The 24,578-nt window shown below is 40.7% G+C and overlaps 1 protein-coding gene across 2 annotated transcripts in view; it reads right to left on the bottom strand.

Moving 5' to 3' along the window:
* CADPS2 (calcium dependent secretion activator 2) overlaps positions 1–24,578 on the bottom strand; it is a 557,199-nt gene that overhangs the window by 174,826 nt on the left and 357,795 nt on the right. For both annotated transcript variants that reach the window (XM_024219628.1, XM_024219629.1), the window contains exon 9: positions 11,012–11,078. In XM_024219628.1, coding sequence (XP_024075396.1) covers positions 11,012–11,078 — 67 coding nt within the window. The remainder of the gene's footprint in view (positions 1–11,011; positions 11,079–24,578) is intronic.

Here is a 24,578-nt window from a genome sequence, read left to right as displayed (position 1 = left end):
CCCTCAGGCGGTAACACAATGACTGGAAGTTGAATCTAGACAAATTCAGATTGGAAATAAGGCATAATGTTGAGAGTAATGAACCACTGGAACAATTTACCAAGGATTGTGGTGGATTCTACATCACTGACCACTTTTAAATCCAGATTGGATTTTGTTCTACAAGATATGTTCGAGGAATTATTCTGTGGAACTTCTAAGGCCTGTGGTAGGTTAGATGATCACTATGGTCCCTTCTGGACTTGGAATCTACACATCTATGAAAATATACATTTTGTTGTTTCATCATAAACAAAAGCTGGAAAAGTGGTGAAATACATTTTCAAGTAATTGGGCTAAAGGAAGTATCTCCTGATAATTCATCAAATAACTGTCAAAAATGGAAAGTCTGAAGTTAGAGACAAGATATTTTCAGATAAAAATAGAACTGATCTCTCTTCTTAAATAGCAATATTAGGTTGTAGTGCTTAATTTGTAATGAAAGATGTGCCAGGGCTCAAGCAAGTTTTTTACACTAACAACTGATGCAGCAAGCCCAGAGGTGCCAGGGCTATGAACTGCCAAGCCTAGAGGTGCCAGGGCTCAGCCAGGGCAAGCTCTGGCACAAATTAAGCACTGTTAGGTAGGAAGAAATGTAAATTTTTTGTCTGTAATTGCGGAGTTTTCTGAAGGTCATAATTTCCACAGAGCCAAACATCAGGGTCTCATACATATGTTTAATTAGCTTGCATGTTAAAGTTTATTTATAACAAAATGTAAAGCTACTAAAAATTTGTGTTTGTTTATTACAAACCTGAAAATGGGCTGTAAAACAATTTCACCAAGGTATACCAATTTTTAAAAGGAGACCCAGCCCATAAGGTGAAGCATTCCCCACCAGAAGGCAGGGGGAAGAGAGCAGACGAAGTTTTCACTACCCCCACCTCTACTAGAGAGGGAAGATTTTGGGGACATATGGCTCCAACAGTCTCCCATATCTTCTCAGTAGTTCTAGACTCTAGGAGGTGGAGTATAGGATTCAAAGCTTGACTGCCAAGTGGGCATGAGCACACCCTGGCAATACCTTCATGGTCCAGGACCACAGTTACAGAGAGAATATGATCCATAATTGATCAGTGGAATTTCTGACCTTGGGCAACCTTCAGGGCCCAAACAGACAATTACCTATAGGAATGGATAGGATTGCCAACCCTCTCAGTTTCGCCGGGAGTCTCTTGGAATCACGCTCTATCTCCCGGAATCACGCTCTATATCCCGGAGGCTACTTCAGCCAAACCGGGAAATTTTGGGCGTTAAGAGTCCGGTGCAGCAGCAGGGCTAAGGCAGACTCCCTTACCTGCCCAGGCTCAGCGCCGCTCCCAGAAGTGGCCGGCATCATACCTGCGACCCCTGGGGGTCAGGGGGTTTCCACATGCTGCCCCCACCCCGAGTGTCGACTCTGCAGCTCCCATTGGCCGGGAACTGTGGCCAATGGGAGCTGCGGGGGTGGTGCCTATGGGCAGTGGTGTGTGGACATCTCCTGGCCCCCCACCTAGGAGCTGCTGCCAGACGGATGTGCCAGTTGCTTTTGGGAGCCGCCTGAGGTAAGCGCCGACCTCCTCACCCCCTCCCACACCTCAAGCCCCTGCCCCAGCCCAGAACCCGCACCCCCTCCTGCATCCAAACTCCCTCCCAGAGCCCATACCCTGCACTCCAACCCCCTGCCCCAGCCTAGAGCCCGCACCCTGCACCCAAACTCCCTCCTAGAGCCCACACCCCACATCCCCTCCCACACCCAAACTCCCTTCCAGAGCCCTATCCCACACCCTCTCCTGCACCCAAACTCCCTGCCCCAGCCCAGAGCCTGCACCCTGCATCCAAACTCCTTCCGAGAGCCTGACCCCATACCCGCTGCTGCACCAAAACTCCCTCCCAGAACCCGCACCCTGCACCCCCCCGCACTCAAATGCCCTCCCACAGCCTGCACCCCATGCTACCTCCCGCACCCAAACTCCCTCCCAGAGCCCACAACCCCTTCCACCCCCCAACCCCCTGCCCCAGCTTGGTGAAAGTGAGTGAGGGTGGGGGAGAGCGAGCAACGGGGGGGATGGCGGATGGAATGGGGGGGCGTGGCCTTGGGGAAGGGGTAGGACAAGGGCGTGGCCTCGAGGAAGGTGTGGGGCAGGGGCGGGGCAAGGATCTTTGGGTTTGCGTGATTAGACAGTTGGCAACCCTAGGGATGGAGGGCGCCCATGGTCTGAGGGAGTTTTCAAGATAGTTTTGTAGGTACTGTATATATAAAACCTAATAGGAAGGAGTGGATAATCAGCAGGTACAGAGCCACATTGTAAAGGGTGCTTGAGGGTTATCGTTTCCTAGTGAATATTTAGAATTGTTTTAAAAATAACATACATAATTCAAAATCCTAAAGTTGTGCAAACTGTTAGCCTATGTAATATTAATAATGTTAACCTCCCATTTCCTGCATACCATTCCTTCCTACTGTCTGTTACACTCATCCAATGAGTTTTGTCTTCCATAAGATTTTAAGATTTTTGAGTTGGTGACCAAGTCTTCCTATGTATTTATACAATGCCCAGCAAAACTTGACCCTGATCCTGATTTGAAACTGTGGGCACTATAACAGTTTATATAAATCCAAATAATAATAAACATATAAATGTTAATTAAGTCTATTACAATCTATAAACTATGAAGGCTGCTGATGTATGATTATTGAAATATCACTGACGGACAATTGCATAACTTGATCCGCTCAGCTAAAGAAGTGAAGGTGTTTGGTTTTCATGTATATTCCAAAAACATTGTTTTACTTGCATCAGCTTTTGTCTCATCAGGAATCAGTGCTCCTGCCACAACATTACTGTTATTAGTGTTAATTATTTTTGCAGCACTCAAAAGTGTGCAAGGTGCTTAGTAGAACAAATAAGAGACAAGTCCCTGCTAAAAAGGGCTTACAATAAGGAAGAAAGAAAAAAAATCGTATTTTTATTCACTGCTACTTTTTTAAATGTATGTTAAACCCTCCCTCACCATTCTAAGCTAGAGTAATGCTGTGTATTCACTTGGATATGAACAACACACTCACAGCTGTACCCATCTGGCATGTAATTTTGAGCTCACATTTGCTATCTTTCCAAATATTTTTTCATGAATCACATATTGCCGATTACAGACAGACTTGTCAATAGCCACTGGTACTAATTATAGTAATGATCCCCCACCACAGAAAACTCTGTGATTGAACCTGAGCCACAATCCCCTTCCCTATACTCCCATCTGGGTCACTACAGATTCTCTGTGCTATCTCACAATAAGGTGGCAGATTGTTTGGGCTGGAATTAGGGAGGCACAGGTGTTACCACCTGCTATAAATTCTTTAGTTACCCTTTCTATTACCCTTATGTTTTACTGGATATTTAACTGATGCAATCATACTCCAAAGCACAATATACTGTACTGCTAATAAAAAATCCTTCTTACAGTATAAAGGTAAAGCAAAATTATATATTTAACCTAAAATATTTTCAAATTGTAAAAGTGCCTAGTAAAAAAAATTTAAAAATAAATCTAGAAAATCAACACTCATTGGGCTCTATGATTATAAAGTGTGTTTCCACTTTCTTTTGTAGTAGTGCACGGTCACATTTTTATGCATAAAGTCTATGAGGCCAGGATTTCATAGGCCATCTTGAGGAAGAATTTCTGGATTAATGCACTATGAAACCAGTGTAATACCAGAGATACATCAATGATATTTTCATACTCTGGACAGACAACCTACACTCCCTCACAGATTTCCACCACAACTTCAACAACCCACCCATCAAACTCTCTCTAGAACACTTCCACACCAGGATCAACCTCCTGGACACCACAGTCAACTTCAACAATGAAACCCTACAGATAACTATATACAAGACACCCACAGGACCACCACACCTCCCTTCACTGATCCAGTAACCACCCCAATCACACCAAAAAATCTGTTATCTACAGCCAGGCACTCAGATACCACAGAATATGCTCTGAGGAGATAGTCCAGGATACACACCTTTACACACTTAAAACCGCCTTCAACAAACAAGGACACTCCACCAGAGAAGTAGGTCATATCATGGAATGGGCCACCCAAATATCCCACTAGAACCTGCTTCATTATGGGGAAAAAAACACTCTGACCACACACCCCTAGTTGTCACCTACTACCCTACGCTGGGATCCATATGGGACTATCATTAAACAACTACAACACATAGTCGATGGGGACCCCATCCTGAAATATTGCCAGAATCCCCTCTTCTGGCCCTCAAACAAGCCCACAACCTCACCCAGCTCATCATCAGAAACAAAGTCCCCACAGACGAGGACACAGCAACTCAAAGTGGCACAAGATCCTGCCAGAACAACAGATGCAAAACCTTCAGACATACCAATACCCTACACAACACATCTTTCAAGATCCAGGGGTCCTACACGTGCCTATCACAACAGGTAGTGTACCTCATCCAGTGTACTACATGCCCCAATATCAGCTATGTGGGTGAAATGAGACAATCACTACGCTCTCGAATGAACTCATACAGAAAATAATAAAACACAAAAACACCATATCATCTGTGGGCAAACACTTTTCATAAAGCAACCACTACATATTTGACCTCTCAATCTTCATCCTCAAAGGAAACCTGCACAAAATCTTCAAAGGATGAGCCTAGGAGCTTTAATTCACAACTTTGCTAGACACTGAAAACGATGGACTTAATACAGATACTGGATTTATGGTTTTATTATAACAATCTGTAATCTACTAGCCCTCCCCCCTCCCTTTTTTTCATCCTATGACTGCAGAGGTATTAATTGGCCACTTCACCTTGAATGGTCTCTTAGAATGTGTCAACTATTTACTTTAAACCAGTGATTTTCATTCAACCTTTTTTCATTTGTGGACCGCTAACAAATTTTGAATGGCGGTGCGGATCCCTTTGGAAATCTTAGATATACTGTGGACCGCCAGAAATCTGTGGACCACAGGTTGTACATCACTGTTCTATGGTAACAACAACCTTCTCCAGACCCTTTAGACATAGTCTGCCGACTCCCAGAGGTCACAGCTCTAAACAATCTGTTCCACCTTGTATTTAGCTGCGATACTCTGAGTACCTTTCCCAGATCTGAAGAAGAGCACTGTGTGGCTCGAAAGCTTGTCTCTTCCACAAAAAGAAATTGGCCCAGTAAAATATATTACCTTACTCACTGTGTCTCTCTATGCATAAAAAATGTGCACCTTCTGTGTGGCTCATGCCCTTGCAGAGTTCTGCGACCCAGGAGATAGGGTGTAGGTACTGCTAGTTCACTGAGAAACTTGAAGAGCATATAAGAACCTTCCTCTTTTTCTTACATTTTTGAGATAGAGCTTAGTTTATTTGACTGAGTTGGTGAGATGAGACTACAGAAAGCTACAGAACTCAACAACAATATATATAAAACTGAAGCTACTAGTTTACATTTATAGCTTGGTTGAATGTTCATAGATTCACAGATTTTAAAGCTAAAGGGACCACTTCAATAATCTAGTCTGACCTCCTGCTTAACACAGGCCCATAGGACTTCCCTGAATTCATTTCTGTTTGAACTAGAACATATCTTTTCCAATCTTGATTTAAAGATCTGTAGTAACAGAGAACCGCCCCCAACCTTCAATAAACTGTCCCAATGGTTAATTACTCCCACTGTTAAAATTTGTGTCTTGTTTCTAGCTTGGATTTATCTAGCTTCAACTTCCAGCCATTGGATTTTATTATACCTTTGTCTGCTAGACTGTAGAGCCCTCTATTATCAAATTTCTGTTCCTCATCTAGATATCTATAGATTGTGATCTAATCACCACTTAGCCTTCTCTTTGTTAAGTTAAATAGATTGAGCTTTTCAAGTATCTCATTATAAGGCATGTTTTCCAACCCTTTAGTCATTCTCATGGTTCTTCTCGGAACCCTCTCCAATTTATCAACACCCTTCTTGAATTGTGGACTCCAGATTTAGACACAGTATTCTAGCAGCGGGTGCACCACTACCAAACACAGAGGTAACATAACCTCCGTACTCCTACTCAAGATTCTCCTGTTTGTACATCCAAAGATTGTGGTAGGCCTTTTGGCCAAAGTGTCACACTGGGAGTTCATGTTCAGCTGATTATCCACCACAATGCTCAAATCTTTTTCAGAATTTCAAGGATAGAGTCCCTCATCCCGTAAGGATGGCCAACTATCCCCTACTCCCACTCAACTGAGTCAACACTGCTTCACAGATTTCTTGTAGGCATCATAGAGGAAGTGGTCTTAAGGAAGAGAGGGAAGTAAGCCTTACAAATTATTTCTCAATATAGGAAGTGGTTTTAGTCAGACAGACATCAAATACTTCTTCCTGTGTCAAATTCATCCCTAGGTGGCTGAAGAGGGAAGTCCAAGCAAATCTTGCGGCCCTTATTCAGTCAAAATTCCTAAGGATTTCTGTGGCAGGTCATAAAGACAGCAAGATTTAGCCAACATCTCTGAGATAAGAGCACCAATATCTGGGCAGATGGACTTCTGGCATTTAATGATGAAAAGAACAGCTAGGAATGAATTACAATTATAAGAGAAATGTTTCTCTATTTGGCTTATTGGAAGAAGAAAATATTGCCAGATCATACGCAAGATAAAATATCAGAACTGCCTGCTTGTTCTTCTTCTCTAAAATATAAGATATTGTGCCCCTGTTATTTTCCAGTTTGAAAAGAAGGATGGATAGATAGCTGTCTAAAGAAGTGACTGTATTTTAAAACGAATAAACAATTATATCACAGAACAGAGGTAGTTAGAATTTCCAAATACTCAAGAGCCAATTGTATCCATTCTATACTATCAAATAGCTCAGTGGTTTGAGCATTGGCCTACTAAACCCAGGGTTGAGAGTTCAATCCTTGAGGGGGCCATTTAGGGATCTGGGGCAAAAATCTGTCCAGGACTGATCCTGCTTTGAGCAGGGGGTTGGACTAGATGATCTCCTGAGGTTCCTTCCAACCCTGATATTCTATGATTATGCAGAGGTATAATTTCTAAATAAAAGGGACTAATCATACTCGCACATCAGCATCCTGCACAATCAGCATTACACACGAACATCACACCTGAATAATAGTTCATAACCATGTTGAAGGCATCTATCATCTAACTGAATTTTATATGCAGAGTGGTTTAATGATGTAAGTCAAACGTATATGAAAGAGACAGAAAGAGAAGGGAGGATCACCAAGAATATCAATAATGAATCAATACAACAGGTTGATATGCATTGTTACATGTTTCAAATCTTTCACCTGCACTGATAACATAAGGCAAGTAGCATGTATAGATCACATCAATAAGCAGGGCCTGACTGTACAGTTAATATTAAATTCACACAGTTTCTTTATATAATATAATCTTGTTGATTTTTGTAGCTACTTCATGTTATGATTCTGTCATGCTGACATCATGCACCAACTTTACTGATATGGGCCAAAATAAAGCACTGATGTCTAGTGCAGAAGATCATCACAGTTAGAAAATTATTGTAATGCTTTTCTCCTAGATTCTAGCTTAAGAACAGAAAGTGAGAGAGAATTGAAGTTAAGTTTATTGGACTCAGACGGTCTCCGAGTTTGTTCCACAACCTCTCCATCCACCCCCCTAGGCCTGCTAAGGTGCTCACTTTCTACACGTCTAGAAAGTCCACAAAAAGGAAGAGAATAGAGCCTGGCAGAAAGAGAACTGAGCCTTTTTGTGAGGTAGAGGGCAGCAAAACAGGGGGACTGCAGGAGTTAAAGCATGGGGGAACAGCAGGATGAGAGGCATTCCATCCCTTCTGTGCACTTTAAGAGATTCACTGCCTACACGCAATCCTTATAGAGCCACATCAGGGTCATCCCCACCCCCGCTAAGCCTTTGGAGGCTCATAAGGGGCCCTAAAACCTCCCCTGGGAGCCTTAGGAGGCTCAGAAGAACTTGTCAAGCCTAACTAAAGTGCCTACCCTTCTTCCCTAGTGAGCCTGTGCATTCTTATAAAGATTTTTACCTTTAAGTTATAGGGTGGAGCTTCATTCCACACCACTGAAGCCATTGATTTCAATGGAAGCCAAACCAGATCCATGTGCTTTCAACTTTTAATTTCATTTGAACAAGGATTTTGTTTGGAATGGTTATTATTCTGCTTAACGTCCTTTAAACTCTCAGAATGGGAGTGGCAAAGGGGAGAGGTTGAGCGTGGATGAGCAACAGAATGCTAGAGGAAGGAGATGGGTTTCCAGTAAAATATTTATCCTCTGTTTTAGAAGCGTGTTTCTTTTTAAAAATTCTTGGGCTCATGAACTCCCTGTGACGTTGCACCCCATAATGGTTTATAGATATATGCTTATGAGTGTAAATATGACGTAACTGGAATATGTTTTATGCTAGATATGCCATGTAACATATCTTTGCAAAGGTTATGGTCTACTGAATGTATTTACCCTATTCATATGCATGTATCATTTTTATATCTGAAGTTATAAGCGTTGGCTCTGTGCTTGTATTTAAAGAGTTTGCTATGGAAAGCACCTAAGGCAGATTTGGTCAACTTAGTGTGAAGGGGTTATTCAAGTAATTGGGAGTACTTGGCTAACAATGGACCTTGATGGATGCCAATCCACATCTGAGCTTCCCTGGGAACATGTGGGCAATGGTGTCGGCCTGTAGAGAACTGAGTCATGCATGGACATGTGACTTGCCCATGTGACTCCAAAACTCCATCTTGTAGCTGTAATTCTACACAGGAGGAAAGAGGGGTTTCCACCCACAAGAGAGAGACTATATAAAGTCCTGGGAAACCCCTCCATTTTGTCTTCAGCTGTCTCAAGAGATAGCCTCTCCACCCCAAGGAGATGCCTGAAAGAAACTGGAACAAAGGACAGTAACTACAGGAGTGTGAGTGATTGCTGGATCCAGACCAGGAGGTAGTCTAGTCTGTAAAAGAAGCTTATTGGAACATCTCTGAAGGTGAGATTTACCTGCATTTACTTTCTTACTGTATTAGTCTTAGACTTGAGTGTTTTATTTTATTTTGCTTGGTAATTCACTTTGTTCTGTCTGTTATTACTTGGAACCACTTAAATCCTACTTTTTATATTTAATAAAATCACTTTTTACTTATTAATTAACCCAGAGCAAGTATTAATTCCTGGGGTAGCAAACAGCTGTGCATTTCTCTCTATCAGTGTTATAGAGGGCAAACAATTTATGAGTTTACCCTGTATAAGCTTTACACAGAGTAAAAACGGATTTATTTGGGGTTTGGATCCCATTGGGAAATGGGTATCTGGGTGTTGGAGACAGGAGCACTTCTTAAGCTGTTTTTATTTAAGCCTGCAGCTTTTGGGGGACATGGGTCTGTGTTTTCAGCAGGCTAGCGTGTCTGGCACAACCAGGCAGGGCTCTGAAGTCCCAAGCTGCCAGGGAAAATGGGTTTAGAGGTAGTCCCAGCACATCAGGGGGGTTTCTGTGACCCAACCCGTCACACTCACCACACCCCCACCAATAATATAAATAACACATACTCAAGGAGATTCACATCATCACCACAGCACCTTTCTGCCAGTTAGAACAGGGACACACAAAAGAGAAGAATTGACTCTAAAGTACATCACATTTTCAGCCATGACCTGAAAACAAGCATCACCCTGAGTATGTGCAGAGGGCGTGCTGATTTTTTTAAACACCAATTAAAATTGTTGTGCATCTCTCCAGCCTGACAACTCATGTAAGAAGCATTTCTATTCCAAATCTATTATTCACATATTTGATCGTCATGAAAAATTGTTCTCTCTTACCACCGAGGGCAGGACAAGAGGCAATGGGTTCAAACAACATTGCAGATTTAGATTAAATCTCAGGAAAAACTTCCTAACTGTAAAAACACTAGGACAATGGAACAAACTACTTAGGGAAGTCATGGAAGCTCCTTCACTGGAGGTTTTCAAAAAGAGGCTGGATAGCCATCTGTCTTGAATGGTTTGACCGAACAAATGCTGTATCTTGGCAGAGGGTTAGACTAGATCAGGGGTTGGCAACTTGCAGAATGTGTGCCAAAGGCGGCATGCGAGCTGATTTTTAGTGGCACTCTGCTGCCTGCCTGGATGAACGGAACCCCAGGCAGGCAGCTGGCTGAGCAGGGGCCAGCGGCCGGGACCCCGACCGGCAGCGGGCAGCCAGGGTCCCCACCGCTGGCCGCGCTCAGCCCGCTGCCAGTCTGGGGTTCCGTCTGTCGGCCCCTGTAAATGTAAAACGTGGCATGCGAAACCTTAAATTACAGTAGACTTGGCACACCGCTTTTCAAAGGTTGCCAATCCTTGGACTAGCTGATCCTTATGGTCCCTTCTAACCTTATAGTTCTATAATTAAATGGCTAATACAGAAAGGATATTCTCTCTCTCTCTCTCTCTCACACACACACAAAACTAAAAACTAAAACATCAAGAAAGTGTAACATAGTAGTACCTTGTTACTTTTATTTAATTTCAAATGCAGAACATCATAGTTGAATTAGCTCATTCAGGTAGGATAAATATATTTTACTTTTTACAAATATTTTTAAAATTTTTCAATGATCTGAATGCTGCTAGAAAGGCCCATGCTCGATGGGATAATTCAAGGCCGTAGAACTTCACTCAATAGAGTCTTTAAAATTGGACTCTTATTCTGGAAGTTCTTCTCAGCAGGATCTGGTCTATATGTATGTGAAATGCCCTCAGACTTTTGTTCACTGAACATATTATAAATAAAAATGATGCTGCTAAAAAATCTGGAGGAGTTCTGTGAACATAAATTGAAGGTATGTATTTACAAAGTAGAATATGCTGCTTGAACATTGCAGAAATCACAGGTAAGATTTTACTGTTCTGAGAGTACATTTCCAGAAATTTTACCATCCAAACTTGGTAGACAAAGAAACTACTAACCTGAACAAGAACAAAGTAGCGTTTTTTCCATCTTTTCCAAACCTTCTGTCCAAGAGCATATAAATACCTGCCAAATTAAAAAAAATGTCATCTGTGAATAATCAATGTGATATAAAGAGGAGCCAGTGAAAACAATTATTCAACTACTATCAAGCCTTCCTTTAAATTAAGCATTGTCATCTCCAAACAGAAGTAATTTTCTCTTATATTTATTCAAGCCATTAAAAATTTAAGTGTGTAAATATTCCTTTTCACTCAAAATTAGACTATAATTAAAAATATGACAAAGAGAAACAGATACAAACTGAGTGCATTGATATTTAAAAAGACTAATCTGCTTGGCTCTTTTATGCAAGCAATTGACACTGGAAAAAAAAAAAGGAAAGACAGAATAGAAACACGACAGCAAATTAGAACACTTATGGCTACGCACACACACGAGTGTGTGTTTTTGTCGAAGAATTAGACTGCAGGCTCATCTTTTTTGCTCCGTGCAGATTTACTTTGTATTTCTAATTTTTTGTTGTTACTTCTTCAACATGGTTGAGTGTAGGAAAGTTTTGTATAACATTAACCATAGTTCCAATGTGGGAAGATGTTCAAATATAAAACTGCCATGAAGGAAACAGGACTTCATTATCTTTAATGTAAATAAAACTGAGGTTCCCAAATACAGATTCACGCGGTGTAGAGAATAAAAAACTGGACTTCTTGTTCCCAGGGACAGAGAATTCAAGACTTTGGTAAAAGTCTGGGCAGAACAGCAACACTAGTTATCTTAGAAGCAGCAGAAGGGTGCAGACTAGTAGCAAGTTTTATGGCTGATTTTTTTTTTTTTGTGATTGTCAGACTCCTAATCATGAGAAGGACAAGCCTGCTCATAATGTCAGAGGACAAAAGAAGGTGGTCTGAAATGAACGTCCCCAACAGCCCAGAAAAGCTGAGGGAGAGCTCCTTGTAGAACCTGAGGGAGAACAACGCAACCCCCTGTCCCAGGAGCTATCCCAAGGAGCCTGCCAGACTGCACTGAAGATAACTAGTATAATTCATGGAACCAAGTCCTTGTACAAAACCGCAATTCAGTGTCTGGATTTGATGGGGCTGGACTCACAGGGCATTCCCCAGAAAAGCATATACTCAGGGTTATAAACTCTGGTGAAGGTGCTGAAGGCCCCACGACAATTATGGATAAAGAAGAGGAACCCAGAGTCCTAGACATCGAAATCACTGGCAAAATGAGAAGAGTCCTCAGCACTAATGGTGCCATAGCAGGCATCTCAGGGTCACAGATTTTTGGATTCTTGATCATGCATTTTCCTTTTCTGACATAGTGATGGGAACTCCAGTCCCAAACACGGGTAAGCACTTCTCTCTCTTTTTCCTTAAGTCTGAGGACAACCAAGAGTGGTATTAAAGAGCCCCTGAAATAAAGACCCACATGAGACTGTGTAGACAGCACTGCAAACTGACAGTCCTGGGTTAAAGCACTGAGGAGAATCATGGTATTAAGAATCTGATTGGTTTCAATCCTGAAACTCTGCAGCAGGAGGTCTGTCTACTTGCAAGTAAGGAGGGCGGAGGCTAAGGTCTCCTGGTGACTGACAGGGCTAGTTCTGCCTCCAAAACTTCAAGCAAGGCTGAAAATTCACTGTAGGATCTGTGGACCTTGCCTCACTAAGAAAAGGTAGGACATGGGACGGAAAGTGCCACGGAGGGGCTAAGAGGTATGCTACGCTACAAACTATCAGCTGCTCCACAAGAAAAATCAGAGAGGCAGCATTAACTCTCCTCTGTGTATTCTATGTCTCTTGTCCACAAAGGCACAGAGTGTAATGGGATCACTGAGTTCACAATAGCACAGGGTCTTATTATAACATGCAGCCATCGCTGAATGGGAGTACAGAGGGACAGCTGCTTGAGGTCCAAGGGGTTGGGATTGTGGTTCCCTGTGGAGCTCTGATTTCTGCTGTCTTTTTGGGCTCAATCCCCTGTGTTCTGCACCCTGTCAGCAGTAACTTGTTCCTTCCACTCACTTTTGCAGGGGACGGAAGAAACTGTGCTTGTTTCTCTAAATAGATTCTTGCACTGTATAGTTATTACAGGTGAAGGATATAAACTTTTGCCCACCGAGAATGTGTAGGACACAAGTGTTCTTTAATCATACTGTGATCATTTTGTTATATCACACACTGGATCTCTCTCCTCATTATTAAAACATGGAGTTATCTTTCCTTAGTTCATGCCCTGGTACAAATCTGTAAGAATTCTGCTTTACTTAAGTACTGTGGGTTTTTTTGTGCTGGTGAGATCAGACAATTTGGTTTGTGTACCAGAGGTTTGTTTGCAGGACTGCTGTGTGATTGTGTTCTGGCTGAATACTCTAGAGCCTGCTGTGTAATTCCCATCTTCTCTCAATTGTATGATTATCTTAAATTCGATAAAAAGAAAGTTTAAGAAACAGGGTGTGTAAATCAGACCTGTCAGAGAAAGGGCATACTGGGAGCAGATATTTAACTGTGTTTTATGTGAGAATTTTTAGTGTTTGCCAATAATATATGTATTTACCACACAGAGTGCCAGAAACATACTCTAATGTGTAATGTGACTTGTTTTACTTTTCATATACACTTTAAAAGAAGCAAGCACGTTCCCCTAGGTTGGAACATTTATTATTTTTTGCCAACACATACCCATTCTTCCCCCTTGTAATTTCTTTCATTTCAATGATCATGTTTGGGGGAGGGAAAAGTGTGAATGGACAGGTCTGAAGAACAGTAACAAAAACATCTACAGAATACTGCTCTCATCCTTGGGGACAAAGGCGACCACAGCGCAGCTCAGGAAAGAGGGTGCACAGGTGACCTTTGTGATCTCTCAGTCCTGAGCCTGCCCTCTGCCAAGCTAGTCTTCTGGCATAACTCAGAGGAGCCATGCTTTAACCCATGCTGGATACCAATGGCCTCATGGGGCCAACACAGCAGCTAGGAATAAACAGCTGGAAAGTGCTGAGACACAGGAACGTCGTGACCATCTGCACTTACTGCTGGTTGTATGTCTACACTGCAGGCACCCGCAGCTGGCCCGTGCCAGCTGACTGGGACTCAGGATGCAGGGCTGTTTAACTGTTGTGTAGATCTTCCGGCTCAGGCTGCAGCCCAAGCTCTATGACCCTTCCAGAGCCCGAACCCAGACGTTTACACTGCAATTAAACAGCCCCTTACACTGAGTTAGTCCCACAAGCCTGAGTCAGCTGGCCCAGGCCAGCCACAATTGCCTAACTGCAGGGTAGACATACTCTGAGACGGTTAAAAAGGGAGCCATCTCTATGCCATCAGAGGATCCCCCGACTCCAGGATAATCCTTTCACACCCAGCAATGCTGCTTGTAAGCCTAGAATCCATTAGGGTTACAGCATAAAATGAACACCCCACACTAAGGGTCTTCTCTGAGACCAAATGAGCATAGCATTGAGAAATGACAAAACATCTTAATTGTATGATGATCCATTTGATCTCTGAATGAAGTCTTTCTATAAGAAAAAAGGTGGTGGGTTTTTTTTTGTTTGTTTTTTTATCTTCTCTTCCCACACGGTTGTTTACAATTAAAACATCTCTTTGATACTCTTTTTTTATTACTGTCACTTAAATGGGCACAATGCTCACAATTTACAATCAACTCAAAACCAGTTTAAAAATATAGGGGGAAAAGCCTATGTTCCTTAGTAAGTCCAACCAATGTAAGATGTTAAATACCAGCTTTCTCTGGGGAGTGAGAGAGAGGGGGAGGAAAACACTGCCTACTTAACTTTAAAATCTGCTGTTCTTACATAGGATTAGGTAACAAAGAAATTAGCACTATTGACACAAAGTGGGGATTTAACACAGAGAAGCAAAGCCTTATGGCATTTGGTTTTACAAATCACTATAAACACACAACAATAATCTTAAACTATTAATCCCTCTTCCAGTGCTCTCCGTAAAGGGAAGTGCTAATTCCTACTGTAGAACATTTCAGTAATTACCAAGGGCTATGTCATGTCTTCATTTCACATGGGAAAACTCCTGTGGTATCATAAAGAGTTAAACGTTCATTCTGTGTGGAGTAGCACTTGGAAATTTCATATTAGGAATTTATAGGAATTTTAGTTTGTGACAAATTGTGGCCAGGGCTCATTGGGGATAACAGTAAAAGAGCAGCTCTCAGAGGTGAAAGCAACGCTTAATTTGTGCCAGGGCTGAGCCCCGGCACCTCTAGGCTTGACAGTTCATCGCCCCAGCACCTCTGGGCTTGGCACATCAGTTATGAAACTAAAACAATTGCTTGAGCCCTAGCAGTTCTTTCATTACAAATTAAGCACTGGGTGAAGGAGACCTGGGATTTCACTGGCAGACCTTGTGCCTCTGGGAGAAGGGAAGACCTGAAGTCTTTGCAAACCAAGGTCTCTCTTAGTACCCTCTATACTCTCACAAGGGGGAAGGGCAAAAGGGCTCAGAAGTGAGCTGAATCATAGGGGCTAGGCTTAGGAGGGTCTACCCTTTGTTATTAGTTATATGGTGGGAGCCCTGTAACCCTACATTGGACCCAGTTAAATGCCTGGGATACGAGAGACAGGGAGGGCATACTGCACCCCTGCCCTCCGCTCAGTTAATAAAGCTGCAGCTTGCTGCTTAAATCTATCCCTATCTGTACCTTCATTCATTTACACGTGCTGATCAATCACTCCATGCACAGAATATGCCCTTAACACTATACCTTGGGGTATAGGCCCTTTTGATTATCTTCAGCCATACTGAAAACCACACAGCAGTCATTCTCTCATAGTTTCTCTCTCTCTTTGGGAAACACTGAAACATATTTTGTGTCAGACTCCAAAAAATCATATGCAGATACAGCTGATATGATATTCCTCAAAAATATTGCACCATTTACTACATGTAGTCTCTCTCTCTCTCTTTAATTCTGGTTCCACCATAGAGATTGTCAAAGGTAATTCTTGAATGATTACAATTTGGCTACATATTTAGATGGAGGCCTCTGAAAAAATACAGTTACACCTTGCTTATTACTAAATAGCTTCACCTTCAACTCCATTTCTCAAGATCCACTTTTGTTACAACACCTATTACAAACTGCCCAGCGTTCAATGGGTAGGCTGAAGGCAAGTTGGGAAAACTTGTTATTTATTGATCTACCAGATGTCCCGATTTTATAAGGACAGTCCCGATTTTTGGGTCTTTTTCTTATATAGGCTCCTATTACCCCCCACCCCCGTCCTGATTTTTCACACTTGCTGTCTGGTCACTCTAGTAATCACACAGTTTCAAACACACAAATATAAAATCTGTACATATATTAACAATGTATATATTTGATTGTCCAGCTCCCTCAACCTTTGTACATTTGCTCATTTTCTTAGTTTGGCGGTAATCTGAGGCTAGCACAATGGGGCCCCAATCATAATCAGGGACTTTAGATGATAAGACAGTATGAACATATATAAATATTAGTAGTAGTAATAATAATAGGGATTGAAATTCAACACAAAACTATTTAGAAAATAAAACCTTCTTAAAAGTTTGCTGTTTTAATAATAGCCTTGAACACTGTTTTGTCAAACAAACAAGCTATATTTTCCTTTTATTTTTCAATCCACAAAGAGTTGAGCTGTAGAACTCAGAATTGTATTATAATCAATTAAGTCATAGATTAAAACAATCTATTCTATACTGTTTGCAGTATTTTTTCCAACAACAAAAATACAATTCATGCACATTTCATGGAATTTTTATAATTAATTTTCTGGATAAGAAAAACTATGATGGATGCTGATTTTATTTATATAACAATGTAAGGGCATTCCTTTTATCTGAAAATCCAAGAAATGTACTGAATGGTGTACTCCTGAAATATTTGCAATGAGAAAACTGTTTTTGCTAAATCTGACACATTTTTTATATACAATAAACTTAAAGGTTTTTCAAAGTACCTATCCACATATTACAAAAGTTCAAAAGCATATTGTTAAATATTGTAATTTAGTTTCAATTATGTGGTGGCATATGTGTCAAAAATGGAAGAGAGGATGGCAGATTATTTGCACTAAATTCATGCTGAGAGAGTTCAGGGATTTAGTTTTTGATGAAAAATCAGCACTAATGAATAGCTGAAAAATCTAATTGTGTGTGGAATACTGGAACTATTCACTGCTGGAAAAAAGGGGAAAAGGACTTATTACTTCAACACAGATAATTTTTTAATCCGGCTTTTCATTCTCAGGAATGAAGCAATCAATTTACATCTTGAATGATAAATCCTCTACTTTTACAAGGCTTCATTTATCACAAACAATAAAAAAATACAGAAAGAAAAATCAATACATATAGCAGTTTAGTCCAGCAAAGGGCTTTCTTAAAGAGAAACCTCAGTCAAGGTTGAAAGAGCAATTAATGCAGTCTCAAAAATCTGGGCCATTCTGATAGAGTTCGGTTAACATGTGGCAGAAGTAATCATCCACTTGTGAAAATGATTTTCAGTTCATTCTCAAACACCTTTCAGACACTCATGATCCCATTTAACTGACAACAATACAGGCTATCTGTGGGCATCATTGCATTTGATGTGAGAACCAATAGGGACCAAATGCCCACAGGCACTTTCAGTCATCACTGCACGTTCTGTGTTGCTTGCATAAAAGGAATCTTCCTTGCACTGCATTCCTTCTTTTATTTAACCCCACAAGATTAAGCCATTTTTTTTGTTGCCTTCAGTTGAGGATGAGAGGCACAACCGATGCAAGACAACAGTATGACCTGGGTCATCAGAAGCCTAGTAGCAAACATTCTCAGATTGATTTCAGTACTTTCTGTGCTCTTGAGAAAAAGAGGACTAAATAAACCGTCAACAAACGAAAACATATCAGCCCAAACTTCTATTGTAATTATGACTGCTAAGGATGCAGAAATCTTGAGAAATGTCAAGTAATGTAAGCATCACAACTGAGAGGGAACATAGTACTATTTATTCCAATGAGTAATAGTCTCATAATATGGACAGAAAAATGTGATTTATTCTGAGCACCTTTTCATTCTATTTACATTTCATTATACAGACAGTATTTTGATTAATACGGGTGCACTTAAGGATCTGTATATTCTTGCATACATTTTTATCGGAAAAGGTCTGTTTACCATCTTAATAGCACCATCCAACAACATTTTACCACTACTAAATAAGCATTACTGGACTTACATCAGCGGTGAAATAAATACTATGATGGTTTGCTAATTAGTACTTGAACCTATATAGTACTGTAAAATCAACTAAATTTATTAACTGAGCATTCACGTTAAAGGTAAAAAGCATTCTTCAACTTTGAAAGGACCCCCAAGACAATAAAAAAGTGATTGATATCCTTTGTACATGTGTATACAACATAAATGTGGCCAGTGTTCCAATAATAGGAAGCAGAACAATATGCACATAATATCTAACTTCCTAGTAAAAGGCTTTGCATTACACATTTATAAGAAAAACCATGACAGAGACATGACAATAAGAAATTAAGACAGAACAGTTATTTTTATTCCCCCCGGCCTTTTGTTCAATGTGTATTTGAAACTGGTGGGAGGCCTGGTGAGAAAGCATGAACAACAGTGTTTTCACTAGGCTGGTGACACTCCCCTATTTCCCTATCACAGGGGTTCTCAAACTGGGGGGTCGGGATCCCTCAGGGGGTTGTGTCATTATTACATGGGGGGGTCGCAAGCTGTCAGCCTCCACCCCAAACCCCGCTTTGCCTCCAGCATTTATAATGGTGTTAACTATATAAAAAAGTATTTTTAATTTATATGGGGGGTCGCACTCAGAGGCTTGCTATGTGAAAGGGATCACCAGTACAAAAGTTTGAGAACCACTGCCCTATCATATCTGATTCAGCTCCTGCTATTGGTTGAAGGCTCAATTTGGGTAAGGTTTGAGGAAGCAACCAGAAGATATAAAGAGGATTACATCTGCTCCTGTGTTTGAAGGTGTGTTCCTGTCCTTTGTTATTACTTCTCAATGTGGGGGTATTACTGGTGAACGATCATAGAGCAGTGACGTCTAAGGAAAACTTTCTTCAGCTTCCGGCTTGGCTATTCTGACCACTGCTTTTGGATACAAACCTGATTAGTTACCCGTACTTTGTCACCTGTCAATTAGACTACTACAGTGCACTCTACAAGACTACCCCTTTAGTCAACCCAGAAATTGAAGTAGGTACAGAGGATTGTAGTCCGTAGTGTATCTCACAAGCAGCACATGACACTGATCCAATTGATTTCAAGGTATTGCTGAAAAGTTGAATTTGACCTACGAAGTCTTAAATGGCTTAGGACCTGCCTATTTGAGAGAATCTCTTTGTCCCTGTACCTGTGTCAGCAAAAGAACTTCACTGAGGTTAGACACGCTAGAAAATTGGGTCAGTTTAACCATAACAGTCAGGGCTGTGAAAAATGCACACCTGAATGATGTTGTTAAACTGGCCTAACTCCCTGTGTAGACAGTGCTAGGTTGACAGAAGAATTCTTCTGTGGACCTAGGTACTGCCTCTTGGGGAAATGGATTACCAACTCTGACAGGAGAACCACTGTGCCACTGTATCATTTTAAGTGTAGACATACCCTTAGAATCCATGGGGTAGAAAAGAGAAGGAGCCACCAGCAAGGTGTTCTCTACGAGGGACACTGCTTTATAATTCATTCCTTCTCCTCCCTGATGCAAAATAGCCTGATTTTATTGAGCCAGGGCTTGGGAAGGCCAGGTACGTACTGGTAGAAATGGTGGAATGTTTTTGGGGTATTGTTTATATTTGATCTATCTAGTTGGTTATAGGGAAGCTGCCAGTTTTATCTTTACAAAAGTCTATTTTTAATCACATCAGAGGCACCTATAATCCAGGATAAGTGTTTTTAATATGAGTTATAAATAAAATTAAGTAATAAAATAAGTAGATGTGTATAATTCCACACTTCCATGCTATGGACTGACAGATTAAGTGAATCCAAGATGTTCTTATTTTAATTTCCTGACACAAGTATCACAGTATTTTTTTATTATTATTATTTCTTTCAAGCAACTCTCTTTAAATGGGTGTCATGATATTGAGAAGTTGCATCAGAGTGTGCTACAGGCTGGCAAATTCTGCTGTATCTGGTATCTTCTATTACTACTTTGAAGTTAGAAGTTACAGTAATAAATCAATCTAGGAGTTTAACTCAATTTGTGCACAAAGATATTTATTCAGTATGTTCTGATATCCTGTAATTATTTTTTAAATTCTTAGTAATCAGTTTTTTTACATAAAAAAACAAAAGGAAATTAATTAAAAACCCTATTTTAAAACATTATTAAAGTTTTGAAACAAATCAATGAAACTAAAAAGTTCTAAATTAAAACTCTCATTATTTCCTTAACAAGACTAGTACATGGCATTTGAATAATGCTTTACAAACATTAAATAATTACTCCTCATAAATACCCCCAGGTTCCAGGGAGGTAGGTAAGTACTATTAAAATCTCAGTTTTTCAGGGACAGCAACTGAGGCCGAGAAGTTTAGTGACCTGCTCAAGACCACAGAAGGAATCTATTACATCTGGAATTAGAATTCAAGAGTTGCTTGCTCCCAGTCTTGTTCTGACTGCTATTCCATGCATTTCAAAGACCTATAAACCCCACTTAGCCCTCCCATTGCACCGGTGCCAACAGACACTTGAAAATCATATACAGAATAAATTAGACACGCTAGAAAAATATCCAAATAAAATCATGAACTAAACAAATGCTTAACTTTCACCATTCCATCAGGCTTCTTTCTATTGCTCCCTTTCCCCACTCCTTTGTATGTGGTATAGATTTAAGCTCTCAGGCAGGGACCTGGTCTTCCTACTAGCTTGTAATTTTAGGTTGTTCTTGACACTCTACAAATAACAGCAGCACTTCCTGTACCTATGAATTGAAAAATGTGTATGATTTTATATTACTGAAATAGGTCTACAGGTATTAGAAATATAGATATTGTACATCCTCACAGTACTTTGCTGGCCCTCTGGAAAATATCTGTGTTCTAAAAGTTAACTGAATTTACTAGACTTTGCTAATTTGAGTCAGTCCTAATATAATATAGGATTTTTTTTTTATAACTAATGATGTATACTATGTCTGAACCACACCACTGGGTTCCTCGTGCTGGTCCCAAGGCGGGATGAAGTGGGAAGATTGGGTGATGGCCTGGCAAGTCATCTCCCTAAAACATCTCTAGCTTCAACACGTGGAAGAAAAGGACATAAAACTTCAGCAGCTTCATCTGCTATTCAGAATGAAACCCAACTTTGGGTTTCATCTAAATCTCCTACTATACACAGGAGAGTCAGACCATATGATGATGGTTCTTCCATAAACCAGACTTGGGGGGAAGCATCTGATATAAAGATGGTATGTCTGCTTCTGCAATGATATCTGTATCTGAGGATGGTCTGTGGAATGTTCGATCATTAAGCTGTTGAAAAAACAACTCTCTCAACTAAAAAAATTGGAAAAGTTGAGTGCTGATCTATGTGGCATGCAGGACACGTGATGGAATTTGAACACCGAGAGCTCAGGCCTGACTTGCAGTAGTCAGATCTTTCGACTGTTGCACACGTGTGATACATCTAATGGGACACACTGGTGTTGCTTTGGTTCTGTCCCCGAGGGCACATTTTGCACTACTTACGTGGCAAGCTTATTCTCCACACCTGATAGCCACCATTTTCAGTTTGAATGTAGGATGTGCAGTAGTTATTAGTGCATATGCCTAACACAATGTAAGGCCTGATGTTGAAAGAGATGTTTTTAATGCTATGCTAGATGACACTGTATCTAGTACATCACTTCAACATCAAATTGTCATTTCAGGATATAAATGCAAGAATTGGTTATGATAAAACTGGATTTGAACGCATACTGGGGCCACACAGCTTATTGGATGAGAAGTCAGATAATGTTGTGTGTCTGTTAGAAATTGCTTCTACACATGAACTATTTTTAAGGGTTACCTGGTTTCAGCACAGGAATTGTATACATTTCAATATCTATTGGGCAACAATGCAACATTGGATCACACTCTTGTTTGGAACCCCTGGAGTAAACTCATCCGGGATGTATGTGTATTTAGGAGAGCTGATTTTGCTCCAGAACCCGATCATCGACTCCTAACAGCAAAAGTGTTGTTCTGCTTAATAAAGTTTCAGAGAGAGGTTCCTACCGTATTGAAACACTTCAGTATTGATAAGCTTCATGATAAAGCGATCGCAAGTAGTTATGCAGTAGTGATTTCCCTAAAATTCCATATAGAATGACCAGCTGTCTACCACAGAGGAAGAGTGGACTTCATTTTGCGATTCTATTACAGAGATCGCTGGAGAACAACTAGGACTAAGAAATACGAAAAGCAACGTTGGATTACAGATGATGCCATCAAATTATGGGAAAGAAGAAAAGTGCAATGTAGAATGGATGCATTTGAAGATCAGCAGTGAATTAGTGAAGTAGTAGGAGGAAATGGGCAACAGAGGAAAAGAAATATCTTGAATGAGCAGTTAAGAGGACCGTAGGAATTACAGTAATCAATGATGGAATGATATGGTGCAGCACTTTGAGGGAGCCTCTGAAAGACATCACCAGAAGTGCGTATTGGAATGTCTGGACAGGACACCCACTCTCGCAGTTTCTGCCAATTAAGGATAAATATGGAAAATACTGCCAGGACATCGATGAACAACTTAAGTGCAGGCGCAAGCATTTTTGTGAATTAAGGAACAGATCTCTACCAAGATATAAACTACAACTTCATCATAAAAAGAGCCCAGCAGAAAATAGGCCAGTGACATTAGAGGAATTGATACTTCCAGACAAACAGCTATGAAATAATGAAGCACCTAGCCTGGATAACATTTCAGCAAAACTGCTAAAGAATGGCAGTCCAGATTTAGTTCACTGGCTTCATAGAGTCATCTTAAAAGTTTGGGAAAAAGGTCACACTCCAGAGGATTAGAAAAGTGGCTGCATCATCCCTCCTTAAACAACGGAGACTGATCAACTTGCTCAAATTATAGGCGAAGAATGTTGCTGTCAGTGCCAAGGAAAGTATTTACAATCATACTGCTCAAACAGTTGAAATACTGTCTCAGCCCTAAAATGAGAGACAATCAGTGTGGTTTCCATATAGGTCAATCGACAATGCTATATATGCCTTTCACAATGGTACTGAAAAATGACTTAACCGAGAAAAGGAAGTTAACATCTCATTTATAGACTTTACAGCTGCTTTGGACTCAGCTACACCAGCATGAGGTGCCTGAGGACTTAGCATACCTAGTTGAGGAATAGTACCGCGGTGAGGGTCAACAGCTGTCTTACAGACTGGTTTTCAGAAGAATCAGGAGTATAGCAGTGATGCATTCTTTCACCTACCTTTAATGTTCTAATAGATGATCTGATGACAAAGCTGATTGAGGACAAAGTAGGAGGTGTAAAAATTAAAGATTCATCTTTAGAGGATCTTGAGTACACAGATGATATTTCCTTGCTTGGAGAGACTACTGATCAACTACAGCTAATGCTGGAAGAGCTGAGAAAAATTGCAGAATGTATGGTACTTAAGATCAGTTATGATAAAACTAAAGCAATGCATGCCTCTTATAAAATAAAATGGCCTTCCGATACTGCAGGTAGATGGTAATGACATCAAATGGATGAATTGTTTTAACTATCTAGGTAGTTGGTTGACAGCAGGAGGTTGCATAATTGAAGAAATCACTCATCAGATCGATCTTGTGTCAATGGCATTTCAGCATCTTCAAAGGCCTGTTTTGGCAGTGGGATGTCTGTGTGACAGCTACGATATGAGTGTTGAATGCACTGGGTGATGGCAACCCTGTTATATGGAGCAGAAACATCCCACTAAAAACTGCTGAGGACAGAAAATTAACAGTTTCCAATGTCAAAAGTTACAGCCTATTCTTAACATTCATTGGCTTGATTTTGTCACAAAAGAGGAGATGCTCAGATGATCCTAGCAAGTTGGGCCGCGCCTAAAAACAAGATGACTCCAATGCTGGAATCATGTCCAACGTGCAGAAGAATGTATGCTTCTGTACAAGGTTTACAGAGCTGAGGCTGAAGAAAGTAGAGCACAATGTCAGGCAGGGATGAGGTTGGAAGATGCAGTTTTAAGGGATTTAAGAAGCCTAAATCCTTCCATACGGACTCTTGATGAAGAAAGAAGACTTACAAGGGTCTGTTCGAGATGAAAGTCCAGTCAACGTGACATCACAGCTACATTATAGCCATGTGAATCTGCTGCTGCTACCATGCCTGAACTTTGATATCTAAAAATGTAAATTATCATAATTAGAGTAGCAGCTGTGTTAGTCTGTATCTGCAAAAAGAACAGGAGTACTTGTGGCACCTTAGAGACTAACCAATTTATTTGAGCATAAGCTTTCGTGGGCTACAGCCCACTTCTGTGCATCCGAAGAAGTGGGCTGT

This window comes from Terrapene carolina, unplaced genomic scaffold, assembly GCF_002925995.2.
Source record: "Terrapene carolina triunguis isolate 2854851 unplaced genomic scaffold, T_m_triunguis-2.0 Scaffold68, whole genome shotgun sequence".
NCBI lineage: Eukaryota > Metazoa > Chordata > Testudines > Emydidae > Terrapene > Terrapene triunguis.
This window is presented reverse-complemented; position numbering and strand designations above follow the sequence as displayed.